The 20,293-nt window shown below is 54.3% G+C and overlaps 1 protein-coding gene across 2 annotated transcripts in view; it reads left to right on the forward strand.

Moving 5' to 3' along the window:
* The window catches only part of AP2A1 (adaptor related protein complex 2 subunit alpha 1), a 30,658-nt gene that overhangs the window by 1,600 nt on the left and 8,765 nt on the right, over window positions 1–20,293 (forward strand). For both annotated transcript variants that reach the window (XM_027619235.1, XM_027619236.1), the window contains exons 2-7: window positions 9,428–9,496; window positions 10,100–10,242; window positions 10,391–10,584; window positions 16,892–17,021; window positions 17,449–17,550; window positions 18,972–19,080. In XM_027619235.1, coding sequence (XP_027475036.1) covers window positions 9,428–9,496; window positions 10,100–10,242; window positions 10,391–10,584; window positions 16,892–17,021; window positions 17,449–17,550; window positions 18,972–19,080 — 747 coding nt within the window. The remainder of the gene's footprint in view (window positions 1–9,427; window positions 9,497–10,099; window positions 10,243–10,390; window positions 10,585–16,891; window positions 17,022–17,448; window positions 17,551–18,971; window positions 19,081–20,293) is intronic.

Consider the following 20,293-nt stretch of genomic DNA (forward strand, 5'->3'; position numbering starts at 1 on the left):
TTATCTTAGAATTTAGTAGGTCTGAAAGGACCTGGCACGTAGTAGGTGCTCAGTGAACAAGAGGGGTGGAAGCCATTGGGTATCAGGTGGAGGAGAGATGGTATGGTTTTTATGGAAAGAGGTGAGCAAGGAGGGGCTGTGGGTTAGGTGGGGGGCCAGCTGTTAGGGAGTAGGTGTGCCTTGCCCCTGATGCCTACCAGCAATGTGAAGCAGTGTGACTCTGGGCAAGTCATTTAACCTCTCTGAGGCTCAGTTTTCTCTCTCTCTTTCTTTTTTCTTTTTAAGATTGATTTATTTAGATCACGAGTGGGAGGGGCAGAGGCAGAGGGAGAGGGAGAGAGAGAATCTCAAGCGACCCTGCACTGAGCACAGACCCTGACGCGGGACTCAGTCTCACAACCCTGAGGTCATGACCCGAGCGGAAATCAGGAATCAGGAGTTGGCTGCTCAGCCCAGGCACCCCTGAGCCTCAGAGTTCTTGTCTGCAAACTCCCCTGATAATAGCATCTTGCCTCTGAAGGTTCATTCATTCATTCAACAAATAGTTTTTGATCACTACTTTTTGACACTGTACCCTGGGCTGGGCTACAAGAGTGAACAAGAATCCCTGGTTTGGGAACACCCAGGTCATGAGGGACATAGAAAATAAACACAGAACTACAATAAATGATACCATGTCAGAGGGTGACTGGTAGTGTGAAGGAAAGGAAGGAAGGAAAGATGAGGGATCAGGATTGAGATGGTGCTTGGGTAGGCCCTCACCAAGGAGGTGACATGTGAGTAGATATTTTGAGTTAAGTGAGGGAACAGGCCCTGCAGATTTTGGAGGGAAGGGCGGTCCAGGCAGAGGAATGGTATGTTCAAAGGTCCTGGGGTTGCAGCGTGTTTGGCGTGTGTTCCGGTAAGAGCCAGGGGACCCGTGTGGCTGGAGCTGAGGTGGAGAGGGCAGGAGATGAGGACAGAGAGGGGACAGGGATGGTGAAGGGCTTTATGGGCCTTAGAGAGCACTCTGGCCTTTCTCTGGGTGAAATGAGAGCGGCAGGAAGGTTTAGAGCACAGGAGGGACGTGAGCTGATTGATGTTTTAAAATAATTTCTCTGCTGGGGCGCCTGGGTGGCTCAGTCATTAAACGTCTGCCTTCGGCTCAGGTCATGGTCCCAGGGTCCTGAGATCGAGCCCCCTGTTGGGCTCCACGCTCAGCGGGGAGTCTGCTTCTTCCTCTCCCTCTGCCCCACCCCCTGCTTGTGCTCTGTCTCTCTCTCTCTCAGATAAATAAATAACATGTTTAAAAAGCCAGGGCGGGGGGGTGCATCCTGGGTCATCCTCAGTCAGTTAAGCTTCTGACTTTGGCTCAGGTCATGATCCTGGAGTCCTGAGACAAGTCCTGTGTGAGGCTCCCTGCTCAGCAGGGAGTCTGCTTCTCCCTCTGCCTCAGCTCCTACCCCCTGCTTGTGCTCTCTCTCTCAAATAAAATTAAACAAAAACAAAAAAAACACTGGGAAAAAAAAAAAAAGAATGACACATGCTACAACATGGATGAACTGTGGCGAAAGCCTCGTTCTAAGTGAAAGGAGCCAGACACAAAAGGCCACATACATGATTTCATTTGTATGAGATGTCCAGAACAGGCAAATCCATAGGGATAGAAAGTAGGTTAGTGGCCACCTAGGGCTGGGTAAGGGGTGGTGGAATGTGGAGAGACTGCCAGTGAGTGTAGGGTTTCTTTTTGGGGTGATGAGAATGTTCTGGAAGTAGATCATGGTGATTGTTGCACGAAACTGGATATCCCGAAGACCACCGAATTGCACACTTTAGAATGGTGAACTTCATGGTATGTGAATTGTATCTCAATTTTTTGTTGTAAGCGGAAAAAAACTTGTAGCTGTCCTAAGTCCAGTGAAAGAGAAGGCCACAGTGTTGAGAGAATGAAGACTCTGTCTGGTTGTATTGCTCAGACAATGCAGCAGAGTTTGCCAGGCCAGGGGAGGTGGGGAAGAGCTGCAAAGGCAGAGGGACAGCCATGCAAAGGTCCTGAGGCCCAGCGGAGACTGAGCTGAGGCCTATGTGCCTGGTGCACAGGAGGTTGGGGTGGGATCTGATGTCAGGCGGGTGGGCAGAGGCCAGGTTGGTGTTTGTCCTGAAAACACTAGGGAGGGTTTCAAGCAGGAGCGAGGGAAAAGAAGGCCTGAAAGATGTGGGTGAGCCAGCGCTCAGAGATGAGCAGGTGGAGGAAGGGGAGGGTTGTGGAGACATCTTGCTGGAGAATATGAAGGCATAGTGGAGTTCAGAGGGAAGACTGTAGAAGGAGGTGAAAAGCAGGCTTTGAGAAGGAGGGCAAGGAAGGGCAAATTCTGCAGATAAGAAGGGGAAAGGTTTGGGCTGAGCCCAGCCTGAGGGCATGGTCCTGTGCTGTCTTGAGTGGGGAATCTGCTTCCTAATCACTTAATCTGACCGGGAGCTTCCAGGGCCCAGGCTGGGGCTGTCTGGCTGTCTCCTCTCTAGGGCCCCAGCCCCCCGCAGGCCTGAGGAGAGTTTGCGAGGGAGTGAACAGGAAGGGGGGTGCTGGGTTGCCAAAGTGCCCTGAGCTCGTCCATTGGGGTACATCCTACTCCGAATTGGGACCCATTCCTTTTGTGACTTCTCCCCCAGGCCCGCGACATCCCTGCCTGGGTCCCCAGGTCGGCGGACAGTGGGACCTGGCCCACGGGAATCCTCAGGAGATGTTTGCCAGTTGCAAGAATAAGTGAATGAATGAATGAATGAATGAGCAAACAAACCAGTCTTTACTGATGCGCACTGATTGAGTGCTAGGCACTGCTCTAAGTAATGGGATTGCCAACAGTGAACAAAAGTCCCTCTCAGTGGTGCTCATATTCTAAGGGGAAACGGATCAGTACACAAGTAAATATATAGTATTCAGATGTACAGACAGGTGGTAGGGGCGGGAGGAGTTGAGAGGAAATAAAGCAGGAAAGGGGTATGGGGACAAAGTTAGGGCTAGTGCTGTTCTGTAAGCTGGTCAGAGAGTCTCTTGCTGAAAAGGTGACATTGGAGCAAAGAATCAAATTTGGTGGGTGAATTAGGCCTGCACAGATCTGGAGGAGGACATTCTTGGCAGTCTGTGCAAAGGCCCTGAGGCAGGACTGTGCTAAGAGGAATTTGAGGAGGCGGAGCAGGAAGAGGAGGCCGCTGATGACGGGGAGGGTAGGAGTTGTGGTCAGAGAGGGAACTAGTGGATTTCTAGGGCCTGGAGGATGACAGTGAGGACTTCGCTTTTAGTCTGATGGGAGCCATGGAGGGATTTGGAGAACAAGAAGGGACAGGATCCCTCTGGCCGCTGTGGAGAGACCAAAAAGAATGAGTCTCACTTCAGTGGTTCCCCAACATTAGTGTGCCCCTGGGGGCCCCCCCCCACCCTGCCCCAGGCCCTGCACTTTAAGGAACGGGCTTTAGGTTGTGAGTGTCCACTAGGTGCTGATGACAGACAGCCCCAGGTCTGGCCTCACCCCCTTCTGTGTCATGTAGTGCACCCGCTCCACAGTCTGCATTCAGCATCTCCCCTGTGCCAGGACTGTTCTGATGCCCCCTGGGAATGAAGCAGCCACACCTCGCTGCCCTGGGGGTGCTGCATTCTGATCCTGACCGGAGGCCAGACCGGAGGGTTGACGAATCAGCACGTGCACCCTTCCCTTCACCCTTAAGGTGGCAGGCCGCCGCTCAGGGATGGTCTTCGTGGCTGCGTTCATTTTGCAGCTGGTTGTTCCAGGAGACTATTTTCTCTCTCAAGGGTGGTGATGACTTTGATAGCATGAGCACCATCTAACCCAGCAAGCCGGATATAGAAGCTTAAATTCTCCAGTAGCCGCATTATGAAAGTAAAACCGGTGAAATCAATTTGAATCTATTTTATTTACACTAGTACATTCACCATCTTATTTGTGTAATCAATATTTTCACAAATTATTCATGGGACAGTTTATGTGCCTTTCTCAATGAAGCCGCATTTTCATTGGAAACACTTGCTCTGTATTTAAGAGTTCGCAAACTTAAGGAGTTAAAGCAGATTCGCAAAGTACTTGGGTTGTTCCAAACATACCTTGCGGTGACTGAACTGAGAATTGGTTTTTAATTTTAAATTTATGGAAGATACAAATTTCATCCCTCAGTAGCACCAACTGTGTGTCAGGTGCCTAGGAGCCCCCTGTGGCCCGTGGCTCCTGCATTGGCCAGTGCAGGGCCATTGTGTTCTGGATTTTATAGTGATCCAGAGTTAATAGGCATCAGCTTCCAGAACTCTCTTTGAGTACTCTGGGCTGTTGGGACTCCTGTGGGAGACACAGCACGGGGGGCGGGGGGGGGGGGTCCTAGAAGAGAGCAACATTTGTCACCTTGTACTGTATAAATAGTAGCTGTCTCCCGGTGAGGTACTGGACCCCCTTACCTGCTACCTCCATAAAAGTATGTCAGTCCCTCCAGGGTGGAGGAACCCAGGGTTTTTAGGATGCCTTTGGTGGCAGAGACAGACCCACCTGATGTTGCAGCTTAGCGCCTGCGCGGGGAAGGCTTTATGTCCCCTCACTAGCGGAAGCCCTGAGGTAGGGCAGGTCCTTGCTCAGCCATTCCTTGCCCTAGCCTGCAGCAAGCCCTCTTTTCTACCCTCATGCTCCTCACAACCACAGCTACCAGCAGAAGGGGGCCTGCAGCCTCCCATGGCTCCCCAGCCCTCTGAGAAAAACCAGAAGAGGTCTGGGCCTGCCTGCTGTGCTAGTTTCCGGGCCTTTGCACGGCCTGGAGCACATTTCCCCTTATTTCTGCTTGGTCCAGTGCCGCTCCGAATGTTGATCCTCAAATCCCGGGAGCTGTGTACCAGGAAGACTTCCCCCCCTGGTCTGATTCCAGCCTCCCAGCCCCCATCACATTTGCCTCTGTCAAAGTACTTGCTTGTCCCTGTCAGCCTCCTTTCCGATCCAGGAGCTCCCCCAGTGCAGGGCTTGTGTGACTCATCCCTGAGCCTGGCCCAGGGAATGTTTGAGGATAAGAAATCCCTTTAAAATGCCCAGACATGCTTGCATGCCTCCCGTGATGGTGAGCTCATCCCCCTATCGCTGGCTGGCCCTGAGTTCCTTCCATTAGACCAGTTCTGTCCCAGCTGCCCTCAGCCCCTTTCTTCCATGTGTTATCCTCAGTAACACCCATGTACTATCTCTGGACACCCAGGCTGTTACTTGCCTCTAGATCTCTGCAGAGACTGTGCCCTCTGCTGGGATGCCCTCCCTCAAGGCTACAGCCCCTTCTCTTCTGGAGACCTGATGCTTTCTTCTCTCTGTGAATTCTTTTTTTTTTTTTTTTTTAAGATTATTTATTTATTTATTTGAGAGAGCACAAGCAGGGGTTGGGGGGAGCAGCAAAGGGAGAGAGAAAAGCGGACTCCCCACTGAGCAGGGAACCCGACGCAGGACTCAATCCCAGGACCGTGGGATCATGACCTCAGCCGAAGGCAGACGCTTCGCCGACTGAGCCACCCAGGCACCCCTCTGAATTCCTTTTTTTTTTTTTAAGATTTTATTTATTTGACAGCGAGAGACACAACGAGAGAAGGAACACAAGCAGGGGGAGTGGGAGAGGGAGAAGCAGGCTTCCCGCGGAGCAGGGAGCCCGATGCGGGGCTCGATCCCAGGACCCTGGGATCATGACCTGAGCCAAAGGCAGACACTTAATGACTGAGCCACCCAGGCGCCCCCCCCCCCGAATTCTTTTTATAGTAAAGTGAATTAGTTGTGCAGGAAGCAATATCAAATAGGTATGGACAATTAAAGACTTTTTTTTAAGATTTTATTTATTTGTCAGAGAGAGAGGGAGAGAGGGAGAGATCGAGCACAAGCAGGGGGAGCGGCAAGCAGAAGGAGAAGCAGGGTCCCTGTGTAGCAAGGACCCCGATGCGGGACTCGATCCCGGAACCCTGGAATCATGACCTGAGCTGAAGGTAGCCGCTTAGCTGACTGAGCCACTCAGGCGTCCTTAATTAAAGACTCTTTAAAGACAAATATACACACACATACATATATTCTCTAAATATTCCTTAAATTGTCCCTATCTGCTTGATAATAGTCTTTTGCATAGCTCATTGCTTCTCTATGAACATATACGTAATTTCGTATGCAAGTATAATAACTCACGTCTGTAATCGTACACATACGGAGATAGTGTATGTATGTAAAAGCCCATAGATCCTGAGTGTCAGGCTTGATGAACGTTTCCTGACTGAACACGGTTGCAGAATCGGCCCCCGGCGACAGACGCGACATCCCCGACTCCTCAGCACCCTCCTTGTGCACCCTCCCAGGCCCCTGTCCTCCCTGCCAAGGATAACCTTGGCTCCATCATCCAACACCATAGGTTAGTTTGCCTGCATCTTGAAGCTTTTAATGTGGTTTAAACGAAATCCAGAGAGTGCTCTAGCCTCACATTCAGTTGCTGTTCACATGTCTGTGTCTCTGCAATGAAGTTTAAGCAGGTGCTATGGTCCATTTGTAATAGAGGATTTTTTTTTTTTTTGGTCTGGTCCCTACACGACAGTTTTAAGGCGAGCGCTTGAAGCAGTTGTGGCCATCCTCAGGAATAGACCAGAGCGTGCACACTGGTTCCCAGGGCCCGCCTTGCACCCTTGCCTGTCCTGGGCTGGCCCCCAGAGGGAGGCGCTGCCATGTCCCATGTCCCAACCCCCACCCCACCCCACCCCCGCCACCACCCTCACGCAGGCCGTCCTCAGCAGTGTGGCTTCCTTCTGGCCGCCCTCACCCGGTGAACTGCTCCTGAACCCTCCTCACCTTTCAGAGCCCTCCTCAAATGTCCCCTCCTCCTGGCCGCCACCACCGAGGCCCCCGGTAGCCTGTCTCTGTGCATCTCACTCAGGTGTGGGGACAGGGCTCATTGCCTGTACCTTCTCAGGCCAGGAACCCCTGGGGGCAGATCAGAAGTGCTGGGTTGCGTGGATTCTGGGTGCCCAGCGTCACCCCCACTAGGGCCTGGCCCATGGGGCTTGGGAAATGTGTCATTAATAAAAGATCAGGTGGCCTCTGGGGCCACACAGGCCCATTCAAGCTCATCCCTGAGGAACTGGCCCTTCCTGGCCTGGGTCCCAGAGACCCTCTCCCACCCCCATCCCCGGGCCCTCCACCCCCTTCCTGAGGACGGAGAGCTGGTCACTCTGCACACTCTGCACAGGCCCCTGTTCACATCTTCCTGCCTTTTCTGCGCTTGGCACTTGGTAGGCCCTTGGAATATGGACTTGCTACCCAGAAAAGTGGCAAATGGTGGCCCTGCCCTCTAGGGGCTCCTTGTGTGATCTGGGGGACAGGGGCAGACCCCGACACCCACAGCAGGTGCTCTGCTGGAGGGGACACACACCACGTGGGAACCACATGTGTGGTTTTAACTTTAACCGTAGCCACATTGTTTGTAAATGGAGAAAGCAACTGGAAAACTTAATTTGACTAACATGTTTCCATAATCTAATACACCAAAATGTTGTCGTTTCGACACGTCATCAGTGTTTTTAAGTTTTCGATGAGATATTTCACGTTCTTTTTTTCCCCTCCTTGGTTTTCCAAATCCAACGTGTCTTTGCCGCCTAAACCCCATCTCAGTTCGGGGCAGCCATATTTCAGGTGCTCCACAGCTGGCTGGCTGGTGGCTGCTGTATCGGACAGTGCAGCTCAGGGCCCGCTTGGCACCGGTCAGAAGGTACTAATCAGAGGGGGCTTCCTGGAGGAGAAGCTTGTGGCAGCTTCCCTGGAAGTTGGGAGTTGGAGGTGAGGCAGGATTTCTAAAGACGAGGAGAGCTCATACCCTCGCCTGTTTGCTCATTTGTTCATTGCACACGGCCTCCCAGGTGCCTGGCCACGTGCTCGGGGATGCAGGTGACATGGCCGTGGGTCTGAGCAGGCCTCTGCCCTTCAGATGACCAGACGTTTCTTAAGCGCTTGCTGTATGCCAGGCACTGTGCTAGAAGCTCCCTTGTGATGCTTGTAATCTGAAGTGGGAGCCAAGGTTGGACAGTAAATTAAATAAAATAGTTACAGGGTGTGAAATGTACCAGGGAGGACTTTTTTTTTTTTTCTTTTAATGGTGGAAACAAGTATAAGGCATTGGCTTGAAAGAACTGGTCAGAAAAGGCCTCTTGGAGGAGGTGACAAGAGCTGAGACCCAAGTGACAAGGAGATAACTTGAGAAATGGGCCCAGGCGGAGGGTGCAGCACCTACGAGGCCCTCCCTGAGATAGGAAGGAACGCGGAGTGTCCGTGGTGGTGGTGGAGGCCAGGGGGCCAGAACACACAGTGATGTAGGGAGAGGGGGGTGATGGTGGGGTGGCCAGGGCAGGGCCAGAGGGCTTGGTAGCCATGGTGTGGGCTCCCCCCGAACAGGGAGGTGGAGAGGTCAGAAAAGAGGCCGCTGCAGTGTTCTGGGTGAGAAGGTTGCGGTGATGGTCCCGGTGTTCTGAAGGTCAAGCCGAGGGGACATGGGGGCGGCCGGAGTGAGGGGGTGGAGCGCCCGGGGTTCTGTTTGGACGAGAGTGAGCCGGTCAAGGACAAGATGGTGAAGTCGGGCTCCAGTGGAAGTGGGGGGCGTGGGGAGGGACACAGCAAGCTGGGAGGGTGCCTGAGACCTGGTCACCATCCAGTCAGATCGCCCTGGCGGAGGTGTCTGGGCATCAAGGAGCACCGGGGGCCCAGGACCCGGCCCGTGCGGTCAGGGAAATCCCTCTAGACTCATCCCTTAAGTAGATCTTGTCAGAAGTGTAGGAATGTCGCAGATGAGTTCGGGAGAGGTTGGCAGCCAGGAGATGGAAGAAGTGGGTCTGTGGGCCTAGCGGCCGAGGCCTGAAGGATGTAAGGAGAGATAGGAAGAGAGGGGGCGAGTTCACCCAAAGGTCTGGCCTGGCGACTGCATAACGCTGGAGAGGGTCAGTGGGGATGTCGTAGGGGTGAGAGTCCTGGGGGACAGCTAGAAGGCAGCTGAGCTCTTCCTTCCTGCCTCCCTCCCTCCCTCCCTTGACACATATTTCTTGCCAGGCCAGTTCTGGGGGCTGGTGGTGGAGGCGTAACCAGAGCTGTGGGTGGAGACAGGAGCCCCCAGGGCCAGTACAGTTCAGGGACCACAGTGAGAGGAGGAAGGAGGGAGCAAGTCAGGGATCACCTGATAGTGTGTGCCAGCCATCTCTGGGTTGGAAAGACCAATGAGCCATGGTTGTCACCTCTGTGAAGCTCCCAGCTAGAGATGGGGCCCAGGCTTGGCCTCAGCCCCAGGGCCCAGGGCCCCAGGGTGGAGGGAGTATGCCCTTCCAGCTGGGAGAGGCCTTGCCAAGGAAAGACAGCACAGGTAGTTCAACCGTCTGGGACCCTGATCACCTGCCCCGCCTTCTCCCCAGGTAAGAGCAAAGAGGCAGAGATTAAGAGAATCAACAAGGAACTGGCCAATATCCGCTCGAAGTTCAAAGGTAGGCTGGGGGCCTGGAGTCCTGGGTCAGAGGGAGGAGGAGCTGGGGGTCTGGACCCCTGGGCCTGAGGGAGGAAGGGCTGGGGGCCTGGAGTCCTGGGTCAGAGGGAGGAGGGGCTGGGGGCCTGGAGTCCTGGGTCTGAGGGAGGAGGAACTGGGGCCCTGGACCCCTGGGCCTGAGGGAGGAAGGGCTGGGGGCCTGGAGTCCTGGGGCTGAGGGAGGAGGGGCTGGGGGCCTGGACTCCTGGGTCTGAGGGAGGAGGGGCTGGGGGCCTGGACCCCTGGGTCTGAGGGAGGAGGGGCTGGGGGCCTGGACCCCTGGATCAGAGGGAGGAGGGGCTGGGGGCCTGGACCCCTGGGTCTGAGGGAGGAGGGGCTGGGGCCCTGGACCCCTGGGTCTGAGGGAGGAGGGGCTGGGGGCCTGAACCCCTGGGTCAGAGGGAGGAGGAGCTGGGGGCCTGGACCTCTGGGTCTGAGGGAGGAGGAACTGGGGGCCTGGACCCCTGGGTCGGAGGGAGGAGGGGCTGGGAACTGGGATACTTGAGACTTACAGGTATGATCCTTCCTCATTCTGTCTCCCCTTTCCTCCTTCCTCTGGCCCTAGGGGACAAAGCCTTGGATGGCTACAGTAAGAAAAAATATGTGTGTAAACTGCTGTTCATCTTCCTGCTTGGCCACGACATTGACTTTGGGCACATGGAGGCCGTGAACCTGCTCAGCTCCAACAAGTACACGGAGAAGCAGATAGTGAGTCTGGGGAGGAAGGGCCAGGGGCCTGCACTCTTGGGTCCGAGGGAGGATGGGGCTGGACGCACAGACTCCAGGGTGGGAGGATTGGGGCCTACGACCCATTAACCACAAGGCGCCCAGCCCCCTAACCTCCTTTCTCACCCAGGGTTACCTCTTCATCTCGGTTCTGGTGAACTCAAACTCCGAGCTGATCCGGCTCATCAACAATGCCATCAAGAACGACCTGGCCAGCCGCAACCCGACCTTCATGTGCCTGGCCCTGCACTGCATCGCCAATGTGGGCAGCCGTGAGATGGGCGAGGCCTTTGCTGCTGACATCCCACGCATCCTGGTGGCTGGGTGAGGCACTGGGGACCCAGGTGGGGTGGGGTTTGGGATGGAATAGACGAGGCCTAGCCAAGCGCGAGGGTCAGAAGATTGCGTCACCTGCCCAAGGTCTGTAGCCAGGATGTGGGGATAATACGGGGCTTAGATTCTGTTGGCAGCCCTGTGGTTCTTTCTCCTCTCTCCGACCCGACTCAGTGGTGTGACGCAGCCCCCAGAAGATCCAATGGGGTGTCTGTCGGATTAACTGACCTTGAAGATCTAGTATAAAAGAGGTGATAACCGTAAGTTCTGGCAACAGCCCTCTGGAACTTCTGCATCTTGAGTCATTCACTCAAACATTTGTTGAGCATCTGTTGTGTGCAAAGTGTTGTGCCGATTGCTAGGAATATAGTCATGACCAGAAATGGACATGGTCATCGTCTTGCCAAGCATTCATGGTCCAGAGTGGGAAATAAACATCGACTGAATAATTGCAGGGTGAAATACACAGTTCCTCTTGGAACCATGACGTGGGGCACAGGAGCCCATAAGGACATTTAGTTGGATGCCTGACCTAGTCTGGGGGATCAGGGAGAGCTTCCAAGAGGAAGTGGCATCAGGCTGAGACCTGGGTGAGGAGGAGTCGGCTGTGGAGAGGGCAAAGGCATGGAAGGCACTGGGGCCAGCCTGTGTGATCATCCTGAGGCAGGAGGTCATTCATCAAATATTTTTTGAGTACCTGCAGTGTGCTGGGCACTCTCATGGGTTTGGGGAGGCAGGAGAGAGAAGCAAGGACTATTGTGCCCACCGTCAGGAAGCTTACATCTTACAGGAAGCTTACATGAGAGGATACCCAAAGAGCAAACATATACATAAAAAGTAAGATGAGTTCAGATACGAATAAATGCTATGAAGAAAACAAAACTGGGTAGTGGGGGGCAACGGGGTGAGAGGTGGTAGAAGCTACTTAAATACACTCATCAGGGAGGGTCTCTCCAAGAAGGTGACTTGTAATTGAGACTGGAATGATGAGAAGATAGTTATTTTAAAATGTTGGAGAGTGTCCCAAGCAAAAGGAGCAACAAGTGCAAAGGCCCTGAGGCATGAGCTTTCTATATTCAAGGAAACAAGAGATACTCTGTGGCTGGAAGGCAGTGAACAAGAGACAGAGTAAGGGGAGTTTGGATTTTATCGTAGTTGAAATGGGAGGAGTTGGTGTGTTTTAAGTAGGCACGTGACATGATTGGCTTCGTATTATTTATTTATTTATTTTTAAAGATTTTATTTATTTATTTAATTGACAGAGGGGGAACACAAGCAGGGGAAGTGAGAGAGGGAGAAGCAGGCTTCCCGCCAAGCAGGGAGCCTGATCCGGGGCTCGATCCGAGGACCCTGGGATCATGACCTGAGCTGAAGGCAGTCGCTTAACCGGCTGAGCCACCCAGGTGCCCTGGCTTTGTATTTTTAAAAGATCACTCAGCTTGGTATGGGAGAAGGCATGACTTATATTTCTGGCAACATGGTGGACTAGATTCCTGACTAACGCTCTCACTGAAACCTAACAATATAGGATAAAAGAGGAAAGAAAGTATTCTTCAGTGTATTCATGAGCTAGTGAGAGAATTAGGAGCATACAGGCTGCAAGCTAAGAGGGGCCTGGCACCTGGGGAGATGGGCAGAGGGCCAAAGCCAGATTTTGCTTAGAGGGTGAACCTAGATATTGGTTTGGGGGCCCTGCAGCCTCTGGGAACAGGATACAAAGCTTGTCTGAGGAGAGGCCCCAGAAACCACACTTCAAAGTGAGGGTGACCTAGAAATAAATCCCCTTGGGGACTGTAAGCAAAATTACCTGTTTCAAACCTTGGTACAGAGCAGCAGCCCACACACTGGTTTTCAGCCTGATTTTTCCCTACCTGGGTTAATCTACAAATTCTTTTTTTTTTTTTTTTGAAGATTTTATTTATTTATTTGACAGAGAGATAGACAGAGGAGCACAAGCAGAGGGAATGGCAGAGGGAGAAGCAGGCTCTGCACTGAGCAGGGAGTCCGATGCGGGACTCGATCCCAGGACCCTGGGATCATGACCTGAGCCGGAGGCAGACGCTTAACCGTCTGAGCCACCCAGGCACCCTAATCTACAAATTCTTAAGCCAAACTTTAGTTGAAAGTGATTTAAGCTAGTAGTAGCCCAGTGCCTGACAGAAGCAAACAAGCCTTTTCTGGAGAAGCCTGCCTTCACCACAGATGAAGCTCTAAGTTACATGAGTAACGTTCAGTCAAAAATCACTAAACACAGGCCACACAACACCATGAGGGAGAACCAGCAGAAAGGAAACTGAGCGTAACAGTTGAATTGGAATATTCATATATGATGTAAAATAAATATGTTTAATATGTTTCAGTAACTGAGAAAACTTAAAAATAGAAGTGTAAGCAGATTTGAAAAAGAAATGGAGAAATTTATTTAAGCGGTCTGGCTTAGCAGCAGGATAGACAGAGCCAAAGCAGAGTTAGTAAACAGGAGGTAGAACTGAAGAAAGGAATGAGAATGCAGCCCAGAGAAACAGAGATGGAACATTCCAAGAGAGATTAAGAGTCATGGAAGATGGAGAAGGTCTAACGTAACACTATTTAGAGCTTTAGAGGGACGCCTGGCTGGCTCAGTCAGTAGGATGGGCGACTCTTGATCTCAGGGTCGTGAGTTCAAGTCCCATTTTGGGTGTAGGGATTACTCAAAAAACTTTTTAGAGCTCTAGGAAGAGAGAATGTGACAGAGGCGTTGTTTGAACGGATAACGCCTGAGAATATTCCAGAACCAGTGAAAGAGGCTGATCCTCGGAATCAAGTAGCTCAGGTAGAACTGGAGACTGGGGTGGGGATGGCGGCAGGGAGACCACTGAGACGTCCGCTGCCGTCCAGGTCAGAGCCGACAGTGGCTGGGACCAGGGTTGTAGCCGTAGAGGTCGTCACTGGGTACGTTTCAGGAGAGAAGCCGACGGGGCAGATTACAGGGCGTGGGAAAGCAAGAGAGGGTGAGCTCGAATGGGCGGATGATGAAGCCTGGGGAGAAGCAGGGAAGTGAGAGGCACGCCCTGAGCCAGGTTTGGCCACGCTGGGTATGAGGTGCCTGGTGGACATGTGGGCAGAAACGTCCAGTAGGCGGCTGGACGGCAGGGAGTTGGGGCCGCAGAGGGAGTGTGGGAGAGACGGGCACAGAGTGCTAAAAATAGAACTCGAGCCACACACACCCTCCACAGTTCTGGTCGCCACATCAGACAAAGTAAAAACAAACGGGTGAAACTTCTTTTAATATTTTAATTTAACCCGGTCCATCTAAAATATTTTCATTTTGACACTGGATCAACGTGAAAATTGTCCAGTGATTGTTCATGTCATCACCACATGTGAGTGTAACGTACACACACGTTATCTCTCAGTTTGGATTGGCCTCGAGTCCCGCGTCCAGTAGCCATGTGTGGCTGGGGCCACCATACGGGACAGCGTGGGATGGATGGTAATAAAGCCGCAGCCGGAGGAAGTCCCTCGGGGAAGACATGAGAAGGGATGAGAAGTGACCTGAGGCTAAGCCGCGGGGTGGCCCAGGGTGTCCAGGTCTGGCCAGGGAGATGGGAGGGAAATGCAGAGTGGGCTGTGGCTCGGAACCCGAAGAAACTCCGAGGACAGAGTGGTCAGTCGTGGCAAAGCTGCCGGCCACCCTGAGCAGGGAGAAGCCAAGAAGGAGGCCAGTGTGACAGACTCATCTGAGCAGAGGTGACACCCAGTTTCACACCAGGGAATGGATGCTGAGGGCTTGTGCCCTGCCAGAATCGGGGGCCAGGCTGGGGTTGTCTGAGCGCTCTGCTGGCCTCTCTCGACACCTGAAACTTGGCCTTGATGGTGACTGGGGCACAGAGCAATATATATTCTTTTTAGGTAGATTTTTTTTTTTTTAATTATGATAAAATTCACATGACATCAAGTTCACTGTGTCAACAGTTTACAGTGTACAATTCAATGGTCTTTAGTATATTCACAGTGTTGTGCAGCCACCACCACTAATCACCCCAAAAAGAAGCCCATACTCATTAGTAGCTCACTCCCCATTGCCTTTCCCTCTAGCTCCAGACAGCCACTCATCTGCTTCGTGTTTCGTCGGTTTTGCCTATTCTGGACATTACAGATAAATGGAAGCATGCGATACGTGGCCTTTTGTGTCTGGCTTTTCACTCGGCATAACGTTTTCGAGGTTCTTCCATGTTGTATGGAGCTGTACTTCTGTCCTTTTTTATGGCCTGGTAATAATATTCTGCTGTCTGGAGGGACTGTGTTTTAGTTATCCACTCATCAGAAAGGTTCCTTTTGACTCTTGTGAATGATGTACAAATACATCGTGTGAACTTTGTTTTCAGTTCTTATGGGTAGATGCCTGTGCGTGGAATTGCTGGGTCATGTGGTATCACAGATTTTTTTTTTTTTTTAAAGAAAGGAAATAGTTGAATTCCCCCGTCCCGTCCCCCACATCATCTCCATCTTCCCCTCCCTCCCCGTGCCCTGCATTCGATGGTCATTATTCCCACGTACCTCCCTGTCCTTTTGTACTTGGGCACACGCCCTGCGTTCCGTAGTTTACCTAAATAGTTGCACAGTCTCTGGTTAAGTTAACCAAGGTGATAAATAGCCCTTATTCCTCCATTTGGTGTACAGTGGGCGTTTCCTCACCCATAGCTGGAGGTGAGGGTAGGGGTCACCTCCCTCGAGGGCTGGAGAAACACCTAGAACAGAGCATGGCCCAGGGTCAGGACTCGTGCCATGAGCTGTGACGATGGTGAAGACCATTAATGCGGCACCATTCCGCTCGTCTCGGACAGACCTTCCGCTCGTTTTGGTTTTAAGTTGATGACGGTCAGTCAGCAAACGTTCTCGCACCGTCACCTTCAACACGCACGCCTGCCCACCCCCAGGGTGGGTGTCCAGGAGCAGCCTCGCTGGGCTTGGTCCACACCACTCCCAGCGGCACGCCAACCCGGGGTAGCCCCGCTCCTCTTCTGAGGGCCTGTCCCCGCGTCTGCTCGAGGGCGGCTGTATCCGAGGCCTGGCTGGCTTGTGTCTGCCTGGCTGGCGGGAGGAAACAGCACTGCCTTGTCGCCACTCGTGTTTCTCCTGCACATCCAGTGAAACGGCTTTTCACCTGGCCTTTGACTTGTGGCGGTCACTCCTCCTGGGACTTCCCTCTGTGTCCTTTGCCCAGGCTCTGGTTGGGTCCTCTCCGGGAAACCCTTGACCTGGAGGCTGCAGCCTGGGTGGTCAGGACAGCTCCCCGTGCCCCCTCTGTGTCCGAGGCCATGCCAGCTTCCGGTCCACAGTGTCCTTTCTTCACCCCCCCAAATCCTCCTGAGGAGGAAACCGCCCATTGGAGAGAATCAGCGGCTCCCCCCGCAGCATGCCCCACCAGTCAGGACCTCAAACCCACGCGCCTGGCCCCGGTTCCTCGGTTTGTCGTGAAGAGATCAATGAGTTCGTCCCGGAGGGTGCCTGGCTCAGTGCTGGTGCTTTTCCTGCTGTCACCCCAGCGTTGGTGCTTCCCTGCTCGTCGCCGGCAGTGGCTCCATCTCCCCCTGGGTAAAAGCAGGGCCGTTGCCATGGCCCTCGATGCCCAGCATGGTCTGGCCCCCTGTCCCCCTGCCCAGTCTCCCGGCTTCTCCCCTCCACTGCTCGCTCACTCATGGCAGCCACACACAGGCCCGTGGCCGCCTCGGGGCCTCCACACAGGCTGTGCCTTCTCCCTGGGATGTTTCGGGCAGAGATTTTTGGGGTTTTCTCATTAAACTCAGTTTTCCATTCACCTGCCACCTCATCAGAGAGGCCTTCTTGCAAAACAGCGTGCCTAGTGCTCCTTGCACCTGCGCTCATTGGCGCCATAGCACTGAAGCCGGACAGGGTCTGGTGTGTGTGCTGGGATATGGGCTGGCTGGCTAGAAGGTAAGCTCTGTGAGGACAGACATTTGGACCAGTCTGTCCACCCCTCTATCCACAGCGCCTCCAGCAGAGCCTGCTGCCCAGAGGCGCTCAGGAAAGTGCTTGGTAAATGAATGAAGGTGCACAGGCAGGCTTGACACTTTGTGTAGTTCTGCCAGTCACCCAAAGGTTACTGAGATGGAACCCATTTTGCAGATTAAAAAACCTGAGGCTTGGTGGGTGATGAGGCAGACTGGATCCCTGGTCTCTCTGGCTCTCTCCACCTGCTGCTAGCCGCCCTTCCTGGGAGGAGTGGTAGAGGAGGGAAGGTCTCTGTGGGGCTGGGGTCGCGCTGACCTCCCCCCACCCAATTGTGTCCCCACAGGGACAGCATGGACAGCGTGAAACAGAGCGCGGCCCTGTGCCTACTACGGCTGTACAAGGCCTCACCCGACTTAGTGCCCATGGGCGAGTGGACGGCCCGGGTGGTGCACCTGCTCAACGACCAGCACATGGTGAGCCCTGGGCCTGGCGCCCAGAGACCCCGGGCTGCTGCCTCCCAGAGCCACCCCCACCAATTCACCCAGAGACCCTTCTGCCTTGGACGCTCATGTGGAAGCCCAGGGAGTGTCCCACCCCCGCCCTGATTCCCACCTGGATGCCCAGGGCCCCCCACCTCTGTCCCTGCCTTTATTCAGGCACCTAGAGATCTTGGGCCAGTGTCCTGAGTACCTGTCACCCCCCCAAGTATCCAGAAACCCCCATGTCCACCCCTGATTACCCCCCCCCAGCCCCGACTGCCCAGGGATCGTGTCCGTTGTCCCCAACACCCATCACCCACCCAGCCTTTGAGTCTCTGCTTTCAGATCTGCAGCCTGGACACTTGTCTCCAGGCTGACCCTCCCCCCACAGCCCTGACCTGCCACTTGTCTGCCTCTGCAGGGTGTGGTCACGGCCGCTGTCAGTCTCATCACCTGTCTCTGCAAGAAGAACCCGGACGACTTCAAGACGTGCATCTCCCTGGCTGTGTCTCGCCTGAGCCGGGTGGGTGTGGTCTTGTCATAGGCTGTGGGAGATGGCCCTGGCATCTCTGTCCCCTGGAACGCCTCCCTGGTCCCCCTCACTCTCCTTCAGAGGCAGCCCCACACAGTGGTTATGAACTCAGCCTCTGAGCTGGGCTCATCCTGGCTCTGCCACTTCCTGGCTGTGTGGCCCCAGACAAGTGGCTTCACTTCTCTGGGCCTCACTGACGCCATCTGTTCAATGGGGGCGATGCCAGTGCCCAGCTCACAGTGTAGCTGCTGGCAATCAGTCTGTATGATGTCAGTATGGGCCTGGGTGTCATGAGCACCCAGCAGGTAAGGGGGGGCTGTCCTGATCTCCCCCTTACCTCACTGTCTCTTGCTTCCTCCTGCATTCCCTGCTGTTCCTCCTGCGCCTCTTTCTCAAACCTTTCCTTTCTGTCCTTCCTTCTGCTCCTCTTACCACCTTCGCCCCTTGGGAACAAACCCTGAGGCCGCCTGTGTACCAGGCTCTGGGGACACAGATGAGTCAGACCTGAGCCCTCCAGGAGCTCCCTGTCCTGTTCGGGGGGAGGGAGATGCGGCAGGGCAGTCCGACTGGCAAAGCTTTTCATAAAACGGATCTGGGATGTCACGGAGGTAGTACGGGGCATTGTAGACCCCAAAGGAGGCACTTACCCCAGCCTGGAAGTCTAGGAAGGCTTCCTGGCAGAGGTGATTCCTGAATGGAGACTCGGAGTGAGTATAAACACTTCCTGGGAGGGTCAGGAGAGGCCTGGATTCGCAAACAAAAAGAACAAACCCCAGCTCATTCAGTCGCTTTGTCGTCCATTCACCATACAGCTGAATGCTCCTGCGTGCCGGGCTGGTCGGGGAGACGCGGACAGGGACCCTGGGGGCCGGCACACGCCATCGTGGCCATGGTACATGGGAATGCTTCCTGGAGGAGGGATTCCCCAGCTTCAGCAGGAGTTTTGCATAAGGAAAAAAGTCCCGCACTCTCCTGCTAAGTCCCCACCTGTTTCCCGAGCCTTTCTTACGTCCGATCTTGCACTAGGCCTGGGAACCCAGAAAAGGGTCAGAGCCAGTTCCTAACCCCTGAGCTGCTTCCAGCTGTGGGGCGACCGCTACAGCGACACAAGTCTGCAGTGAGCTGGTGTGATCCGTGTTCTGTGGAGGAGCCCAGAGCGTTGCGAGGCTCCTGCTTGGAGTAAGGGGCTCACAGAAGGGACTCGGGTTGGCAGAGACTTCCCCTCCTGACAGCAGCATTACATGCAAAAGTCGGGAGCCCTGGCTTAGGTCGCTCGCTGTGTGCTCCAGGCCTCCTCACTCCCCTCCCCGGGCCTCAGATTCCTGCACGCCCTTCGGAATACAGTGTGGCTCTGCCCTGCCCCTGCCCCATGCCCTTCCCTGTCCATGCCTCACCCCCTCTTCCGCCCCCAGATCGTCTCCTCGGCCTCCACCGACCTCCAGGACTACACCTACTACTTCGTCCCGGCGCCCTGGCTCTCGGTGAAACTCCTGCGACTGTTACAGTGCTACCCACCGCCAGGTACCGCCGAGCCCACCCGGCCTGGGGCCTGGGGCCTGTCAGGGTTTCTGTGAGGCTGTAGGTGTTGGGGGGCAGCGCAAAGAATCAGACAGATCATCGTGCTTCATGGATCTGCTGTGGGCCAGGGTCCCTGTGAAGCCACGCTTGTGTTTGCTCCAGCCCTGTAACATAGGGGCTTTTGTCACACCTGCCTTATAGACGACAAAACCAAGGCTGGGGGAGGGGAGGTCCTTGCCCAGGGTCCCCGAGATCCCCAGCAGATCAAGGGATGATTCCAGGCTGTGCTGTTTGAATGAGCATAGCTCTGTGCGAGATTTTCATGACCTTATTGCTCAAGGTCACAGCCATTCGTGGGGATGATGAGCCTAGCGTGAGCCAGGTAACACACCGGGGGTGTCTGTGCCCTCCCGACAGGGCTAGTGAGGGGGAGCCATCCCTGTAATATGCAGACAGGGAGCCTGAGGCTTGGAGATGAGACGTCACGTTTCCAGGCCCAGGCAGCGACTAAGAGATGGAGCCTGATGCCAGCATCTGGCTCCAAGTCCCTCCCTCTACCCCATAGGCCCGGGCTCCCCCTGAGCTCCCATTTCCTCAGCCGTCTGACCTCACAGAGCAGTTTGGAGGGACCCCGTGCTGAGGTGCTCAGCGCACAGTAGGTGATTGATAAACCAGCTCCCTTCAAGTTCAGCCAGGGTACCGAGCACCTGCTGTGGTCAGGGACTGAGGTGTGGCCCTGAGTGTTCACAGGCACCTGTGCACGAGTGTGTGTGTGTGTGTGCACACGTGCGTATCTGTGAACGCATGACTGCGTGTGCACGTCTGTGTGTGCACGTGTGCCAGTGTGTGTGCACGTGCACACACTAATGGACTGTATAATGGAAGTGACACCAGAGGCCCTTCCCAGCCTGTGAAAGCCAGCGGTGAATTTTGTCACGTGGCCTCGGGAGAGCCTAGTTCCCCTTCTGGGCCTCTTTCTTATCCTGTAGGGAAGAGCTCAGGCACATCTCTCAGCTCACTTCCATCCCACGAGTCCTGCCTCATCATTTTGGGTTGTGCCCAGAGCAGGCACCTCGCCTACTCTCAGCCTCTGCGTCAGGAATTATAGCTGTGGCCCCGAGCAAACAGTGCTGGCCCAGCGAGGCCACCTCCGATTTATCTACGAGAAATTTTTCCGATGCTGTATGATGAAAAATTCTCTAACGCCCAGACAAGT

This window comes from Zalophus californianus, chromosome 17 (genome assembly GCF_009762305.2).
Source record: "Zalophus californianus isolate mZalCal1 chromosome 17, mZalCal1.pri.v2, whole genome shotgun sequence".
Taxonomy (NCBI): Eukaryota; Metazoa; Chordata; class Mammalia; order Carnivora; family Otariidae; genus Zalophus; species Zalophus californianus.